The following is a 14,377-nucleotide window of genomic DNA, read 5'->3' as shown; positions in this document are numbered from 1 at the left end:
CTTCTTCGTTGGTTGCTTGCTGCTGCGCCTTCTCCCGTAACAAGACCCTGGTCTGGCCGACTCTGACACCTGATCATCCATCACCGCCCCGTACTGTACGGTAAGGTATAGTACTGTACGGGACCTCCTTCGGGGGTTGGATGAGCGCTTCCTCTCCCAGTCTCTCTTCGTATTGACTTGACAATCTAATCTCCTTGACGTCGACCGGCGCAAGAGCCATTCCATCCGTCTTTGTCACCCGGCTAGTCCCAATACAAGCCCTCAGCTGCGAGCGAAGAGTTATAACCAACCGCCGCCGACCTGCATTACTCTCTCTCGCGCTCACATGCTCTTCGGCAGCAACACCATCTTCACCACAGCATGTAATCGCAAGATGAAGGCGTCACTCGTTCTATCCGCGCTGGCTGGCGCTGTCTCAGCAGCTACCCCAGGCCCTCTCGATGTCGACCTCGACTCACCTGGTAAGATAAGACTCAATGATACACCGCAGGATAAGCCGGGCCGAGCCAAGCCAAGCCAACATAGCATGGGTGTGGTTTGCGCCGCAAAGCTTGTACGGAGGAGAGTAGATCTGTGAAGAACCCTGATACTGACCGACCATTCTCTCTGCCCAGCATCCATCAAGGCCGCCTGCAAAACCATCGCCGCCGCCCTGATGGAATACTATCACGGCGACGAGTACGGCCGCACCCCCGGCATTCTCGACGGGCCTCCGCCGGCGGGAGATTATTACTGGTGGGAAGGAGGCGCCCTCTGGGGCACGATGGTCGACTACTGGCACTACACCGGCGACACGACCTACAACGATGTCGCCGAGTCGTCGCTCATCTTCCAGGCCGGCGCGCCGCAGAACTCGTACATGCCGCCCAACTGGACGGCCTCGCTCGGCAACGACGACCAGGGCTTCTGGGGCATGAGCGCCATGCTCGCCGCCGAGGTCAAGTTCCAGAACCCGCCCTCGGACCAGCCGCAGTGGCTGGCCCTGGCGCAGGCCGTCTTCAACACGCAGGCCGCGCCGGACCGGCACGACGACACGTGCGGCGGCGGGCTGCGCTGGCAGATCCCGTGGTCGAACAACGGCTACGACTACAAGAACAGCATCGCCAACGGCATCTTCTTCAACATGGGCGCCCGCCTCGCCCGCTACACCGACAACGACACGTACGCCAAGATCGCCGAGGACACCTGGAACTGGGAGGTCGGCGTCGGCCTCATGAGCGACAAGTACGACGTCTACGACGGCGCCCACGTCCCGCTCAACTGCACGGACGTGTTCAAGGCGCAGTTCTCGTACAATGCCGCCGTGTGGCTGCAGGGTGCGGCTTTCATGTACGATTATGTGAGTCTCGACCCCCCTTTTCTTCATGAGTTTTCGTGATCTGTACGACAGAGCCCAAAAGGCTGACCATCCGGCTACCTAGACCAACGGCTCCGCCAAGTGGGAGGCGCACGTCGCGGGGCTCGTGAACCGCACCATCAGCGTCTTCTTCAGCAAGGGCGCCGCCGTCGAGGTGTCGTGCGAGCTGGAGGACAAGATCGGGTGCAAGACGGACATGCTGTCGTTCAAGGGCTACCTGCACCGGTGGATGGTGACGGCGGGCCAGCTGGCGCCCTTCCTCAAGACCCAGATCATGACCACGCTCAAGGCGTCCGCCCGCGGCGCCGCCGACTCGTGCCTGAGCAACGGCACCTGCGGCTTCCGCTGGACGACCGGCTCGTACGACGGCGTCGTCGGCGCCGGCCAGCAGATGAACGCCCTCGCCGCCCTCAGCAGCCTGCTGGTCGACGAGTCGGGCGTCACCGGGCCCCTGACCAACACCACCGGCGGCACCAGCGTGGGCGACCCGAACGCCGGCCAGGACCCCCCGAGCTTGCAGCCTGCGGGGCCCGCGACGACGGGTGCCAAGGCCGGCGCCGGTATCCTGACGGCGTTTGTCCTGTCGCTCATGATGGTGATCATGTTCTGGATGAGCATGAACTGGAACGAGCGGCCGGGCAAGGGCGAGAGGATCTTGTCCGAGAAGGGAAAGGGGGTGGAATATAGGTGATTTGCACCCCCGACATTCATACATGGGAGTCTTTATGTGTATAGCATCATGTGAAATTTGCGGCGTTCTCGTTATATAACCATGGCATGGTCGGAGTTTGGGTCATCATCTGGAGATGGGAGGAATCCGTCTGTTCCAAAAAAATCTTCTGAGTTGTTTCAATACTCGATAGCATCTGCTGTTGGCCCATCTGAGGCGGTGAGAGGCACTTCAGGTATCACTTACGGGTTATTCATTGCCCACGGCTGAATATGATATATCTCTTTCAATGTTGTCAATGTGGCCTGGGCGGCAATCTTCCAAATATGAGCTCCTTTTGTTGTACGATATGAACCCACCTGTAGCATGAAGAGTGCCCCAAATCGTTCGGGGGAATTCAGTTGGGGATCCTCGAACGTCAGTCAAAGCGCAGGGATAGCTGGACTCGTCAAGTTGCCGAAAGAACAAGGTGTTTTTGAATTATTCGCTTCATGCAGTTTGTTCATATAGCCACGTAACACGTACTCCTCCCAACCCAACCCATTTTGCACCATTATTGCCGCCCTCAAGTATTCTGGTTTTCCTTCTCTACCACTTGGCATCCTTGGATGCCAGGAAGCCCTTCAGGATGCCGACGATCTTGTCCAGCGCGGCGAGGTAGGTCCGCAGCTGGCTGAGCACCTTCTGCAGGTCCGAGCCGAGCTTGGCGTAGAAGTCCTTGCGGTACGGGCAGGCGCTCATGGCGGCGCTGAAGATGGGCTTCACCAGGAAGCTGTGGTGGGGCTTGAGGGTGTTGCCGTAGGCGCCGCGGAAGGACTCGGACAGCTCCTCGGTCTCTTTGGCGACGTTGGCGCTCAGGGCGGCGCAGGTGAACTCGAGGCCGCTGGGATTTCGAGGCTTGTCAGAACAGGCTCTCTGTGTGGGGAGCTGGGGCAGCATCGTGATGTATGCATAGGGGGCTGCGTTCGCTCCTTACCGTGTAAGCCATAGCAGGCCCTCTGTGGCAACATGCTTCTTCGTCTTGAGCTCGTTCTTGACGAGCTCTTGGATGGTCTCGGACTCGGCGGGGGCAGCTAGTTGACGGTCGCGGAGTTTCTGTTTGTGCACGATTGTTGCTGTCAGTGATGCTGACTATGGCCAAGTGACAAGGAAGCTGGGGGGGGACTAAGGGGTATATACCTTGATGTTGCCCATCATGTCATTCTTGACGGGAGAGAAAGCCACAGAGCCCAATGCATCTAGCAATTATCAGATCGACTGCGAGAATCGAATATCACATTGGGTTGTGGGAGGACACGTACCGAAGATGGTGGTCAGGGACTCGGCGGCATCGAGGAACTCGGAGGTGCCAATGGCGTTCTCCTTGTCGGCATTGATGGGGACGTCGGTGAAGGACTGCTTGAAGGTGTCGAGGAGAGTGCCTCCGGGGGGGATAGCAACGGCCGCCATGATTATCACGTTCGATATAGCTGGAGATGATGCTCAATTGCAGGGGGAAAGGGAGAGGAGCGGTCAAAGTGAGGGAAGTGGGGGGAGATCGAGAGAGCTCGAAGTACGAGGTACGTAGGCGTGTGTCTCTACTCCTCCCTTGTCCCCTGAAGAGAAGTAACAGAGAGGGGTTCCACAATGAGGGGCTGGCTGGCTCGAGCTCGTCCTCATGGGCAAGCATTGCACGTGACTGCGATACATCGAGAATAACGGTAGAACAGAACAATGCTCATTTCACGAGGTTATGTAGTAGGACATGCGAGTATGGGCTCTCGTTATGATTGGAGGCATCACAACTTTTCTTGGTGTTGTCTACTCTGCAGAGGTGGTATGGTAGTGGGCAAATAGATCTGATCCACGCCCCTGGCTGATAAGGCGTCGGCGATCTTGAGGCCAGCAGCAGCTCTCGATTAAAGATAGACTTTGTTCTAAATCGGACATAGCTAGAAGGACTTGAATTAGCTTCGATTTTCTGATAACTGCTCGGGACATTATGGTGCTCTGTGGCTATGGTCAAGATGAAGTTTGGCGGCAGTTGCATCACCTCTCTTGATGCAGGTGATGGCTGTTGATGGCTGTGGACGCCCCGCACTCACCACGATCATGAGAAGTAAACGGTGGGCTGAAGTGCCCGTCTGTCTTACGTATCTAGGTAGGTATGCTCACTCCCCCAGCCTTATGGCACGATAACGGTTTGTCAGGCAACAGACGCAAACCAAACCAGACACTCGGGATTCGGCACGCTATCACTTTCTGGAAGCGGACTCAGAAGTCTTGGAAAGGCCCATGAGACAAAAGAAATGACGATGCCAAGGGCGACTTATGTATTACAATGGAAATAAAACTAAAAAGCAGGGAATATGTGCCTGAGTCGCGGCTACGCGGCTGGCAACGGTAGCAGGCTGGAATACAGACCGAACGGGCCGCATGTACTGCCATAGTAGTGTGTGTTTCGGTGTGGCCGTTTCACTGACGCCGTTTTTGTGGCTCTTCAGCGCGCGCCCGTCCTTCAGACTCCAGATTTCAGCAGGCACGGGCAAAAGCAGCGGCGGGGTTCTTCTCTCAGCTTACTCGGCCGACCATTACGTCACAGCGTCCCACGTCCAGAAATAACACCATCGCATCGATTGATTGATTGCTGTGGTCTGTGAAAGTCAATTCTGAATATCGTCTTTTGTCTCTCTCTCTCTCTCTCTCTGGCCCTTGAATTGAAACCGTTAACAGTCTTGGTCGCTTCTCATCTGCTGTACTACACTTCTGCGGCTTTGCTGTAGATCTTGCTTGGATGCATCGATCAAATCGACAGCGAGTGACGGCGTGACGAGTCACTATCTTGAGTTATCGCCGTGCATCCTGCCCACCCCTACATTACATTACATTACCCAGGTACCTTGGTCTTGGCTGGCAGACAAGAGGCCATTCCCGTCTGGCCTTGGCCTGAACCCTGCAAATCCTCCCCCGCCGAATCTGCAGCCTGCCGTGCCCTGCCCTGCCCTGTCTGTGGGCGGGTTACAGTAGTCGAGACTGCATGGGAGCTACCTTGCCTACCACCTACCTTAGGTATCCTCACGTACCATCCCACTCGGCACTGAGGTGCATCACACATGACGACGGGCGTTGAAATCACACTACTTACTTACCTACACACTCTTCCCTGCTCTGCCTTGGTTCCTCCCCATCCGTCATATATCCAACAAGAAATCTAGGCTCGACCTTGATTGATCGTCCTTCGTCTGGTGTCTGGCCCCTTTACTCTACTACATTCCGCCTGTCGTTTTCTCTCTTCAATAACCCCCAACTGTGTAGCATTCGCTTCATTTTATTGCTCGTCTATGAACTCGAGTGCCTACGGAGTTTCATCGTTGTGAGTAGCCACCATGTCGAAGCCGGATACAGAGGTTGGCAAACATGGCCACCACAGCCTCGGCCACAAGCTCGCGCACCCCTTCCATGAGATGAAAGAGAAGTTTGAGGATGCCCTGGAGGAAACCCATCTGAAAGACCTCAAGGTCTCACTCATTCACAAGAAGTGCGTACCAGCCTGCTTCGTTGTAGACAAGATCCCGCCATAGCTGACACAATTGCAGGCATAAAATTGGCAAGTTTGCGAACTTGGTAGGTGGCCCTGAATCCCATGGTATAGACAATGGGCGCAGACTAACATCTACTGACCTAGTTCAACCCACAACATCGTCACGATGAGGAGCACGAGAAGGCTTGTGACGATAAGCGGACCAAGATTGGCGAGGAGCACCGCTTCCAGTCATACTTCCCTGAGCGCGACGGAAACATGATCAAATGGTACGTGGATGGCCTCGACTACTTCTGGGCCGTATCAGAAGCCCTTGATCGTGCCAAGGAGACAATCTATATCGCCGACTGGTGGCTGTCTCCTGAGCTGTTCTTGCGCAGACCACCTTACTACAACCAGGAGTGGCGACTGGACCAGGTCTTGAAGCGACGTGCAGAGGCCGGCGTCAAGATCTTTGTCATCGTCTACCGCGAGGTGGAGGCTGCTCTCACATGCAACTCGGAGCATACCAAGCACGCGCTCCAGGCTCTGTGCCCGGAAGGCTCCCCTGGCTATGGCAACATCAAGGTCATGCGCCACCCCGATCATAACGTGCTCGAGAACGCCGCAGACATGACATTCTACTGGGCCCATCACGAGAAGTTTATTGTCATTGACTACGAGATGGCATTCATTGGCGGCCTGGATCTGTGCTTTGGTCGGTGGGATGCCCACCAGCATCCATTGGCTGATCTCCACCCAGAGGGCATCAACAACGAGATCTGGCCTGGCCAGGACTTCAACAACAACCGTGTGATGGACTTCAAGGATGTCCAGGACTGGAAGAGCAACGAGCTCAGCAAAGTAGACTACGGCCGTATGCCCTGGCACGACGTCGCCATGGGTGTCATTGGTCCATGCGTGTACGATATCGCCGAGCACTTCGTCTTGAGGTGGAACTTTGTCAAGCGCGACAAATACAAGCGTGACGAGCGATTTGACTGGATGGAGCTCCGTGGCCGAGAGGGTGATAACGAGGATCTCGTTGGCGTGCAGCGGCCGAAACACCCTGTGGGCGACTATGTCCTCCATCCTCTGTCGCCGATGGAGACCAAGAATCTTGACAATCGAGGAACACTGCACGCTCAGATAGTTCGCTCGAGCGCAGATTGGTCGAGCGGAATCCTTACCGAGCACTCTATCCAGAACGCTTATTCCGAGATCATCAGGAAGGCCGAGCATTTTGTCTATATTGAAAATCAGTTCTTCATTACAGCCACAGGCGACCAGCAACTGCCCATCCGCAACACCATCGGCCGCGCCATCGTCGAAGCCTGTGTGCGTGCGGGCAAGGAGGGCCGCAAGTTCCGTGTCATTATCGTCATCCCCGCCGTTCCCGGATTCGCCGGTGACCTGCGCGACGATGCGGCGATAGGCACTCGGGCTATTATGGACTATCAGTACAAGTCGATCTGTCGCGGCGAGCACTCCATCTTCGGGCAGATTCGTGCGGAGGGCGTCGACCCTACGAACCACATCTTTTTCTTCAACCTTCGCAGCTACGACAGACTGAACAAGACCCCTGCGGTCGTGAAGCAGGAGCAGGAGTCTGGTATCAAGTATCAGGAGGTCCAACGCGCCGAAGCCGAGGAGATCATGGGCTCTGGCATCCATGGAACTACAGATGCTGAGGGTGGACGGGATAAGCATATGGGGCAGAAGCTCGGGGACTCCGACCAGAAGAAGTCTCAGATCGACAAGGAGAATGCTGAGGAGGAGCACAAGTCAGATGCGGCAGAGGAACAGACTGACAAGAAGAGAAAGTTCGAAGCAGCGAAGCAGGAGGGTCAGGCGGAGACCAAATCGGATGCCAGTGTCGCTCAACATGCGATCGCGGGTACAGGCCCCGTGACGGATCTGCATTGGGACGGCGATCCCAAGGATGAGGTTGAAAATTGGATTCAAGAGGAGCTCTACATCCATGCCAAGCTGCTCATTGCGGACGACCGCATCGTCGTCTGCGGGTCAAGCAACCTCAACGATCGCAGCCAGCTCGGCTACCACGACAGCGAGCTCAGCATTGTTATGGAGGACACAAAGAAGATCCAGAGCACGATGGATGGCAAGCCGTACGAAGCTGGATGGCACGCGGCCACTCTGCGGAGGTATCTATGGCGTGAGCATCTTGGACTGTTGCCGGCGCAAGATCTGGATGCAAGCAACAGCGTTAATGCGAAGCCGCCTGGGGATGACACTCCCAACGACCCATGGGACAAAGACGATAGCTGGAACTTCGTCGAGGACCCCATGAGCGACCAGGTCTGGGACACATGGACGGGACAGGCGTCCAAGAATACTGAGGTATTCAGACATTTGTTCCACGCCGATCCGGATGATCATGGTGAGTAATTTCTTTACCAGTCTTTATCAAGGCTACGCACTGCTAAGTTGATGATAGTCAAAACATTCGAAGACTACGACAGGTTCCTGCCGTCAAAGGGCGTGAAGTCGGGACACATCTTTGACCGCATGATGCCGCCGGAGGACGTGCGGGCCAAGCTCGATCAGATCAAGGGCCACCTGGTGTGGATGCCACTGGACTTTTTGAAGGAGGCGAACATGGCGGAGACGGGACTGCAGGTCAACCAGTTCACCGAGAGCGTGTATACTTGATTTGGTGCTTCGGGAAGGCGCTTTGCCATTGAACAAAAATGTATTGAATTTAATAGCATAATACGTTGTCTTCATGTTACATGACACATAATCAGTGTTGACCACAGCGCCGCCATGCAAGACTAGTCGAACTTCCGGCTCAAGGCGTCGTCAGCATTCAAGATGGCAGAGAAGAAGGGGCGCAGCTAATCAGCCCTCGGAGCTGTGCTCTCTTGTTCCTCGATTATGAAGGAGGCAGCTTCTGCGTGTCATTTTCTGGGCTTGCCCTGATCTCAAGGACATAACTCTGGTCGGATCGGGGTGTGATGGTGGCTGTTACGAGAAAAGCCCTGCCATTGACAGAAACTCGAGTCTTGTCCGAAAGAGTCGCGATAATTGGGAACTCCCTTGCAAGATCACTCCATTCTAGAAAGTCCATTCCACCCGTATGGCGATATAATTGCTGCGCCAGGGCTTTGCAGTCATGGAAATTGACGATGACTGGATTGCGAACTTCTATCTTACTGTGAAACATGAACCATAAATGAACGACCACGTCGTCTATTGTCAATTTGGCAATCCCGGAGTAAACAATGCTAAAGCTCTGAGAGCCGAAGAAACAGCCATCGTGGGGATCCCATAGGGTCACCGGGCTGCAACTATACAAGTAGTAAGGAAGTTGCGCAGCGACATAGATGGCTCTGAAACGGAACTGCCTAAGCAGTTGTCTGTAATACGCCGGCGGCTTCGAAGGCTTGACGTCAACATAGAATGTACTCCCTTTGGTGACATCGTAGAAAACCCCCTTGGCCTGGATATCCAGCGTCGACACTGCGGGACGGACCAACACATTTGCGCCAGCAACGCGCAAAGGTACAGCAACCAAACTTGCGCCACCGTCAGGACTTGCTCCCTCTTTACTTCCGACAAGCAGGTAATAATCGACTAGGCCCAGGTGTTGCAGCAGTAGAAGAGGTGCATCTAGTCGGAGGCCCTTGTTTGTAATGGTGAAATCAGGATTCTGAAAGGACTTAGAAAGTGAATATATATTCTTGCTTCCCACAAATGCGGCCGGCGACGGAGCAAATGCACTGCAAAATTCGGCCCCGGGACTTTTCGAATCCCATGCAAAGATAGACAGGTCGTTGCTGTGTCGTACAATCTCTTCTTGTAATCGGAAGAAAGCCCTGCTTCCTTCGCCGTAGACTAGGGGCATGTTGATGTCGAATATGCCCAGGAGACAGTACGCCGTGTCCTCTGGCCGAGTGGTCTCCCGTCGCGAGGCCCAGGACATCTTCATTGCAATGGAGTATTGATCCAGGTCTTTTTTGCCAGACAAGACATTGTAGGGAATCAGAGTGACCCTTGAGAGCTCCGCCGAGATATCCCCCTTGGAACACACTCTGTGCCAATTAGCGTCATAGAAGTCGATATTCCTAGGCGCAATCAGCTCTTGTAGCGTCCAACCCCGAGTCGTCCATCGACACTGCCAAAGAGCCTCCTCAAAGCCAAGCGCCTTCCACTCTGGAGAAAGATCCGAGAGATGGACAAAACAGATCGTGGCGTTCTGGTACCATCTGTACATGGAGTTGATGCTCTCTGTCAACTCCGCGCTGCTGCTCTTATCAATGCAGCAGGTATCGACCCAGGCGTACTCCAGCTTCTCGTGCCGGGCAAGCCGGCAGGTCTCGATGATCTTGCCATATCCTGGTTTGCTCGGCCGACTGGCTGCCATCATGTCTTGGTAGGTCATCTCCTCGCCATCCTCCCACGTGTGGGAGAGGATCGCATACTGTGGGATCTGTGACTCGTGGAATTCTTTGAACTGGAGAGTTTCAACGTTGATGAGCCTCATGTTGTATGCTCCTTAGTGATGGGCAAGAGCTGGTGTCAACTTGGCCCGTGGCGAAGCTGGGTGATCGGATGGATTGATCAGGTATGACGAGATGGCGAGGCTCTGGGCAAGACCAGGTAACTTCCGCTCAATGAGATTGGCGCGCGGTAAGGCAGCGAGATGCGGCCCGCCCATCGCCGCTTCCCATGCCCAAGATATGATTTCTTGTTACGAGCCTCGGGGAAAGCCATCGTCATCACACAAATTTCTTTTCGCGAAATGCTCTTAGAGGAATTGCTTGTCGAGGGCATGACAATGCAAGATAAAAATGCATTTGTAATTGGGTAATAGCGTAGACTCAACGAGCGGATACGCTTTCTCGGCCGGGGAGCTACAGTGGGGACGCGGGCCGCGTTTTAGGCCTGGAGCACGGTAAGGTCGGTGCCGAGTGAGCGGCCGAAGACAAACGTGGGGCTGGGTGCCGCCAAGATTGTTATACCAACCAGTATAAGGTAGCTACCAGACAGCACACGAAGGTCCTTCCATCTACAACATTTCTAGGCATTGCGAAAGGTACGCGCTCAGGCGACGAGAATTCGGAGACCTGCCAATAGTCGATAATGGCAAACACGGAAGTTGGCTTGTCCGCCTGTCCGAATGAAGTTTTGGAGCTGATCTGTGTCTTTTTGTGCAACCACTGCGCTGCCGAAGACCCAGACCCCAATAACAATGGCACTACAGACCTGAACAACTTGTGCCACGTCTCCAAGCGCCTTTACCGCATAGCACAGCCGATTCTCTTTCATAAGTTCCAGAGCTACACCGAAGCCAAGTCCCGGGTTACTCTCTTCTTGCGGTCCCTCATCGACCGGCCTGATCTGCGAGTATCAGTTTGTGAGGTCGGCCTATCTTTTGCTGGCTTGTTCAAGCGTCCACTAGTCGAGCAGTTGCGGCTAGTGATGGGCGACACGACTGAACAGATCTTTACTCACACTGCGATGATACCAGAGCAAGAGGTTTCTGAGAGGAGTGTCATTGGAATGGTCCTGAGTCTCACCCCCAATTTGGCCGCCCTCCGATCCTCAGCTGTGCCATTGCTAGCACCCCAGGCTCACTCCCATTACTCACCACTCCCGAAACTTCGCAAGCTTTACATCGCTTCCTCGTCAACCGATTGCAAGGATCTAGCCAAATTTCTTCACGAGGCCCCAAATATCGAGACGCTGATTACCTACGGCTTAAGCTGCTCAAAGTACTCGGACCATGACTATCATCTCATGCTCACCGAGCCAACCACACTGCAGGGCCTAGGGAACATACACCACTTGATCCTGACAAGTTGCTACGTGCACCCAACTGCCCTCGCTACCATCATCTCAAAGTGTGGGCCTCTGCAGATATTCTTCCTCAGTACCGCCCGCACTCCAGACCGTGAGTATGGTTATGACAGGCCGATACCTACCATCCCTCTCACGCCTTGGCGGGCCCTGCTTGAAAAGCGGGAAAGTCTACGTTCAATCACTATCGCAGGTGGCGTATATCCATTTGATATTTCACCTGAGGATGATCCCTGTTTCCTCCGATATTTCAAATGTTTAGAGGAGCTGGAAATGGACTCCCCGGCATCTAAGTCGCTTCTCGACCACTGGAAAGCCCATGGGATGTCCAATCAAGAGGGGTTTCTCGTACAGACCTTGCCCGACTCGATCAGGCAACTGACGATGGTGAATGCTCCCGCTGGAATGATCGATCCTGTCCGCGACCTTGCCTTAATGATGCAGGATGGCCGCTTCCCGAATTTCAAGCTTCTCAATTTGAAACCTCAATTCGGAGAGACTTGGCCACAAAAGTATGCCTGGATCAGATACTTCCCTGAACTGTGTACTTCGCTGCAGCAGGTTGGCGTGACTTTGAGGATGAATAGCATATTGATGTCATCAGAGCTTGGTAGATACCTATGGTAGTCTTCAAGCGATCTTGTCTGGGCTAAGAGCCGATACAAAGGGTAACTCGTGGTTCGTTTACTGGAGCAACATCTCGGTGATCTTACAAATCCTTCACAGGTGCATCACCCTCCTTCTTCCCTGTCCCGTACTGCCGCTTCTCCTCCTTTCCGGCATTCTTATCGGCCTCGAACGCGGCGACTTCAGAACTGTCCATGTTCTTTGCGACATTGTCAGCTTGCCACTTCTTGAAAGTCGCTCCCAAGCCCTCATTTGAGTAGTCTTTGTCATTCGCCTGATCCTTGTGATACTTTACACGAATGAAGTCCGAGTCAATAGACGCAGGGTCTAGCGACAGGCTGACCAGAGCGTTTATTACTGCGGTCTTCGGGATGATCTTGAATGTCCATTCCTGAATCTCGATTAGCGACGATCGGGACAAGTAGCACAAGCAGTATTACCTCTTCATGTCTGAATTGAATCAAGTCCCTATCGTTGGTCACGACCTGGTAGCCGTGGCTCTTTGCGCTCTTGAACAGCTTCGGCAGGGCAAACCACTGGCCGGCCATCTTATAGCGGTCATTTGCGTACACAAACTGGTCGTTGTAGACGCAGTCCGGGGTGTAGCGCTTGACGCGCTCGATCGTCGGCTTCATCTCGTAGAGGGCGATGATGTCGTCAATGAGGGCCTTGCGCGCCGGCGAAATCGGCAGCGACTTGCCCGGGTCCGGCGTGTAGTCCCCGGTCGGGTGAGTCTGCCGGACCTCGAAGTGCTCGCCCGGCAGGGAAGCATCAGTAGGGAAGTTAACCTTGCCAGAGTCGGCGGTCGACTGAGCTGTGGTGGAAGCCATTCTAGTGGTATTAAAAGTGTAGCACGACTGAGAGAGTCTCGAGCTTTTATTTGGTGAAGACACTCCTGTAGTTCTCAACGTTCTTGAGAATCGTAGAGTTTGGATCATCCTTCAATTGCCCGAGTAAGTACTAGACATTATAATGCGAAGCAAGACTGCTGCAGGTTATTTATTTCATTGCTAAGGCTTTGAGTATTCGCCGAGAACTACCCTCCTGAAAAAAGTTATGGTGACGTCGTCGCAGCGGCAGCCACGGCTACTTCCTATGGCAACTGGCATGATAATGGGCATATGGTTGGCCGACTCATCATTTGCTTGACGCTGGGACCCCGTGTTGGTAAGCGGTGGTGATTCATGATAGGAATATGTGCCACCTTGAAAGTCGCCGTGTCCATTGGATGGAGGAATGAGGTCTTAGCATCATTGATCAAGTAGGTGGTCTTAGTGTAATTACACCAAAAGGGGGGCCGCGGAACAAAAGCGCACGTCCTCCTTCAATCCACCGTCCGCGCACCCCACCCCCGGTCCGGACCTAGGTGTTCGGCCCCGGACTTTGGCAGTACAAAGCCTCCTCTCGTTCCTCGCCGCGTCCAGGGTCCTGCACGCACATAATAAGGGACCTTCTAGGATAAAGCCATCGAAAAAAGATGCTGGGCTCCAGATTGACCCTCAAAGAACCCCTATTCCCTGAAACTTTTGCATCTTAAACAACAGTCGGGAGCATGCGGGTCAACTTTCTACCTATTTTACTGGAACACTGAGGCTGTATGACCATTTAAATCACCAATGAACCTGATTTAGATCTCAATTTTGGGAGCATTTTTTTGTAGTCTTGAGGCCCGTTCGAGTTCATTGGGAATTTTATTGATCCAGGTTTCACCTTCGAGAACACAGAAACCATTGCCGATTCACTTACAGGCTATGGCTTCAATGCACATTTATTCGGCCCAACAGACTAATCAACACCTTAAAGAATAAAATGCGAAAGCGAAATCAAAATGGAAATCATAGAATATTCAACGACAACTTTGAGCTTGCAATTTGTCGAGGATAAGTTACCTGATATGTGGGCGGTCAGATCAGCCGGCTGTGTTCAAATGAGGAGAACTCCCGTCCACTTGATTTATCGCTTTGATTTGCTAGTGTAGCGAGTAGTATATAATGTCTTATCTTCGAACGCGAGCTTAGGAACAATTGTTGTGTAAATCACAAGTACATCCATTGCCTTGGAGTTAGTCCCGGACATATCGGGCTTATGGCTTCTTCCTAGTATTCCTTCATGGCCATATGTAGAATACCTCGCCTAATATCGAACCAGGATGATCATGATCTAGAGGAGTTTCGTCGTCACAAACAAAGTTGAAACCATTGGGATTTACGGATATCGGGATGACTGGATTCCTCATCACTGGTGCAAGCTCTGGTCTGGGCCTGCAACTTGCGCTTGCCGCTCTTCGCTGTGGCCATCAAGTAATAGGGGCGACACGAGATGCGAGCAGGGCTAAAGCTGCGACCGAAGAGTTTGAAAGGCTTGGAGGCAAATGGCTTGAGATTGACGTTTCGAATCCTTC

General features: G+C 53.7%; 4 protein-coding genes across 4 annotated transcripts; 2 read left to right on the top strand and 2 right to left on the bottom strand.

Annotated features, from left to right (window-relative positions):
* Positions 1-373: 373 nt before the first annotated feature.
* On the top strand, positions 374-2,048 carry UCRPA7_7052 (putative glycoside hydrolase family 76 protein; the record flags this gene model as incomplete). Its single annotated transcript, XM_007919587.1, has 3 exons — positions 374-461; positions 615-1,339; positions 1,422-2,048. The coding sequence occupies 3 exons, from the start codon at positions 374-376 to the stop codon at positions 2,046-2,048; spliced, it is 1,440 nt and encodes a 479-aa protein (XP_007917778.1).
* Positions 2,049-2,615: 567 nt separating this feature from the next.
* UCRPA7_7051 (putative het-c2 protein) lies at positions 2,616-3,476 on the bottom strand (the record flags this gene model as incomplete). The annotated part of the gene is made up of 4 exons (XM_007919586.1): positions 2,616-2,910; positions 3,004-3,122; positions 3,207-3,265; positions 3,329-3,476. 4 exons carry the CDS (start codon positions 3,474-3,476, stop codon positions 2,616-2,618), a joined length of 621 nt encoding a protein of 206 aa, XP_007917777.1.
* A 1,916-nt stretch (positions 3,477-5,392) lies between these two features.
* Positions 5,393-8,199, top strand: UCRPA7_7050 (putative phospholipase d p1 protein; the record flags this gene model as incomplete). Its single annotated transcript, XM_007919585.1, has 4 exons — positions 5,393-5,544; positions 5,603-5,630; positions 5,692-7,927; positions 7,985-8,199. 4 exons carry the CDS (start codon positions 5,393-5,395, stop codon positions 8,197-8,199), a joined length of 2,631 nt encoding a protein of 876 aa, XP_007917776.1.
* Positions 8,200-12,058: 3,859 nt separating this feature from the next.
* UCRPA7_7049 (hypothetical protein) lies at positions 12,059-12,806 on the bottom strand (the record flags this gene model as incomplete). The annotated part of the gene is made up of 2 exons (XM_007919584.1): positions 12,059-12,367; positions 12,417-12,806. The coding sequence occupies 2 exons, from the start codon at positions 12,804-12,806 to the stop codon at positions 12,059-12,061; spliced, it is 699 nt and encodes a 232-aa protein (XP_007917775.1).
* Positions 12,807-14,377: the final 1,571 nt, after the last annotated feature.

This window comes from Phaeoacremonium minimum (genome assembly GCF_000392275.1).
Source record: "Phaeoacremonium minimum UCRPA7 unplaced genomic scaffold PA7_03_scaffold_496, whole genome shotgun sequence".
NCBI classification, from domain to species: domain Eukaryota; kingdom Fungi; phylum Ascomycota; class Sordariomycetes; order Togniniales; family Togniniaceae; genus Phaeoacremonium; species Phaeoacremonium minimum.
Note: the sequence above shows the minus strand (reverse complement) of the source record. Positions and strands in the feature narration are given on the sequence as shown.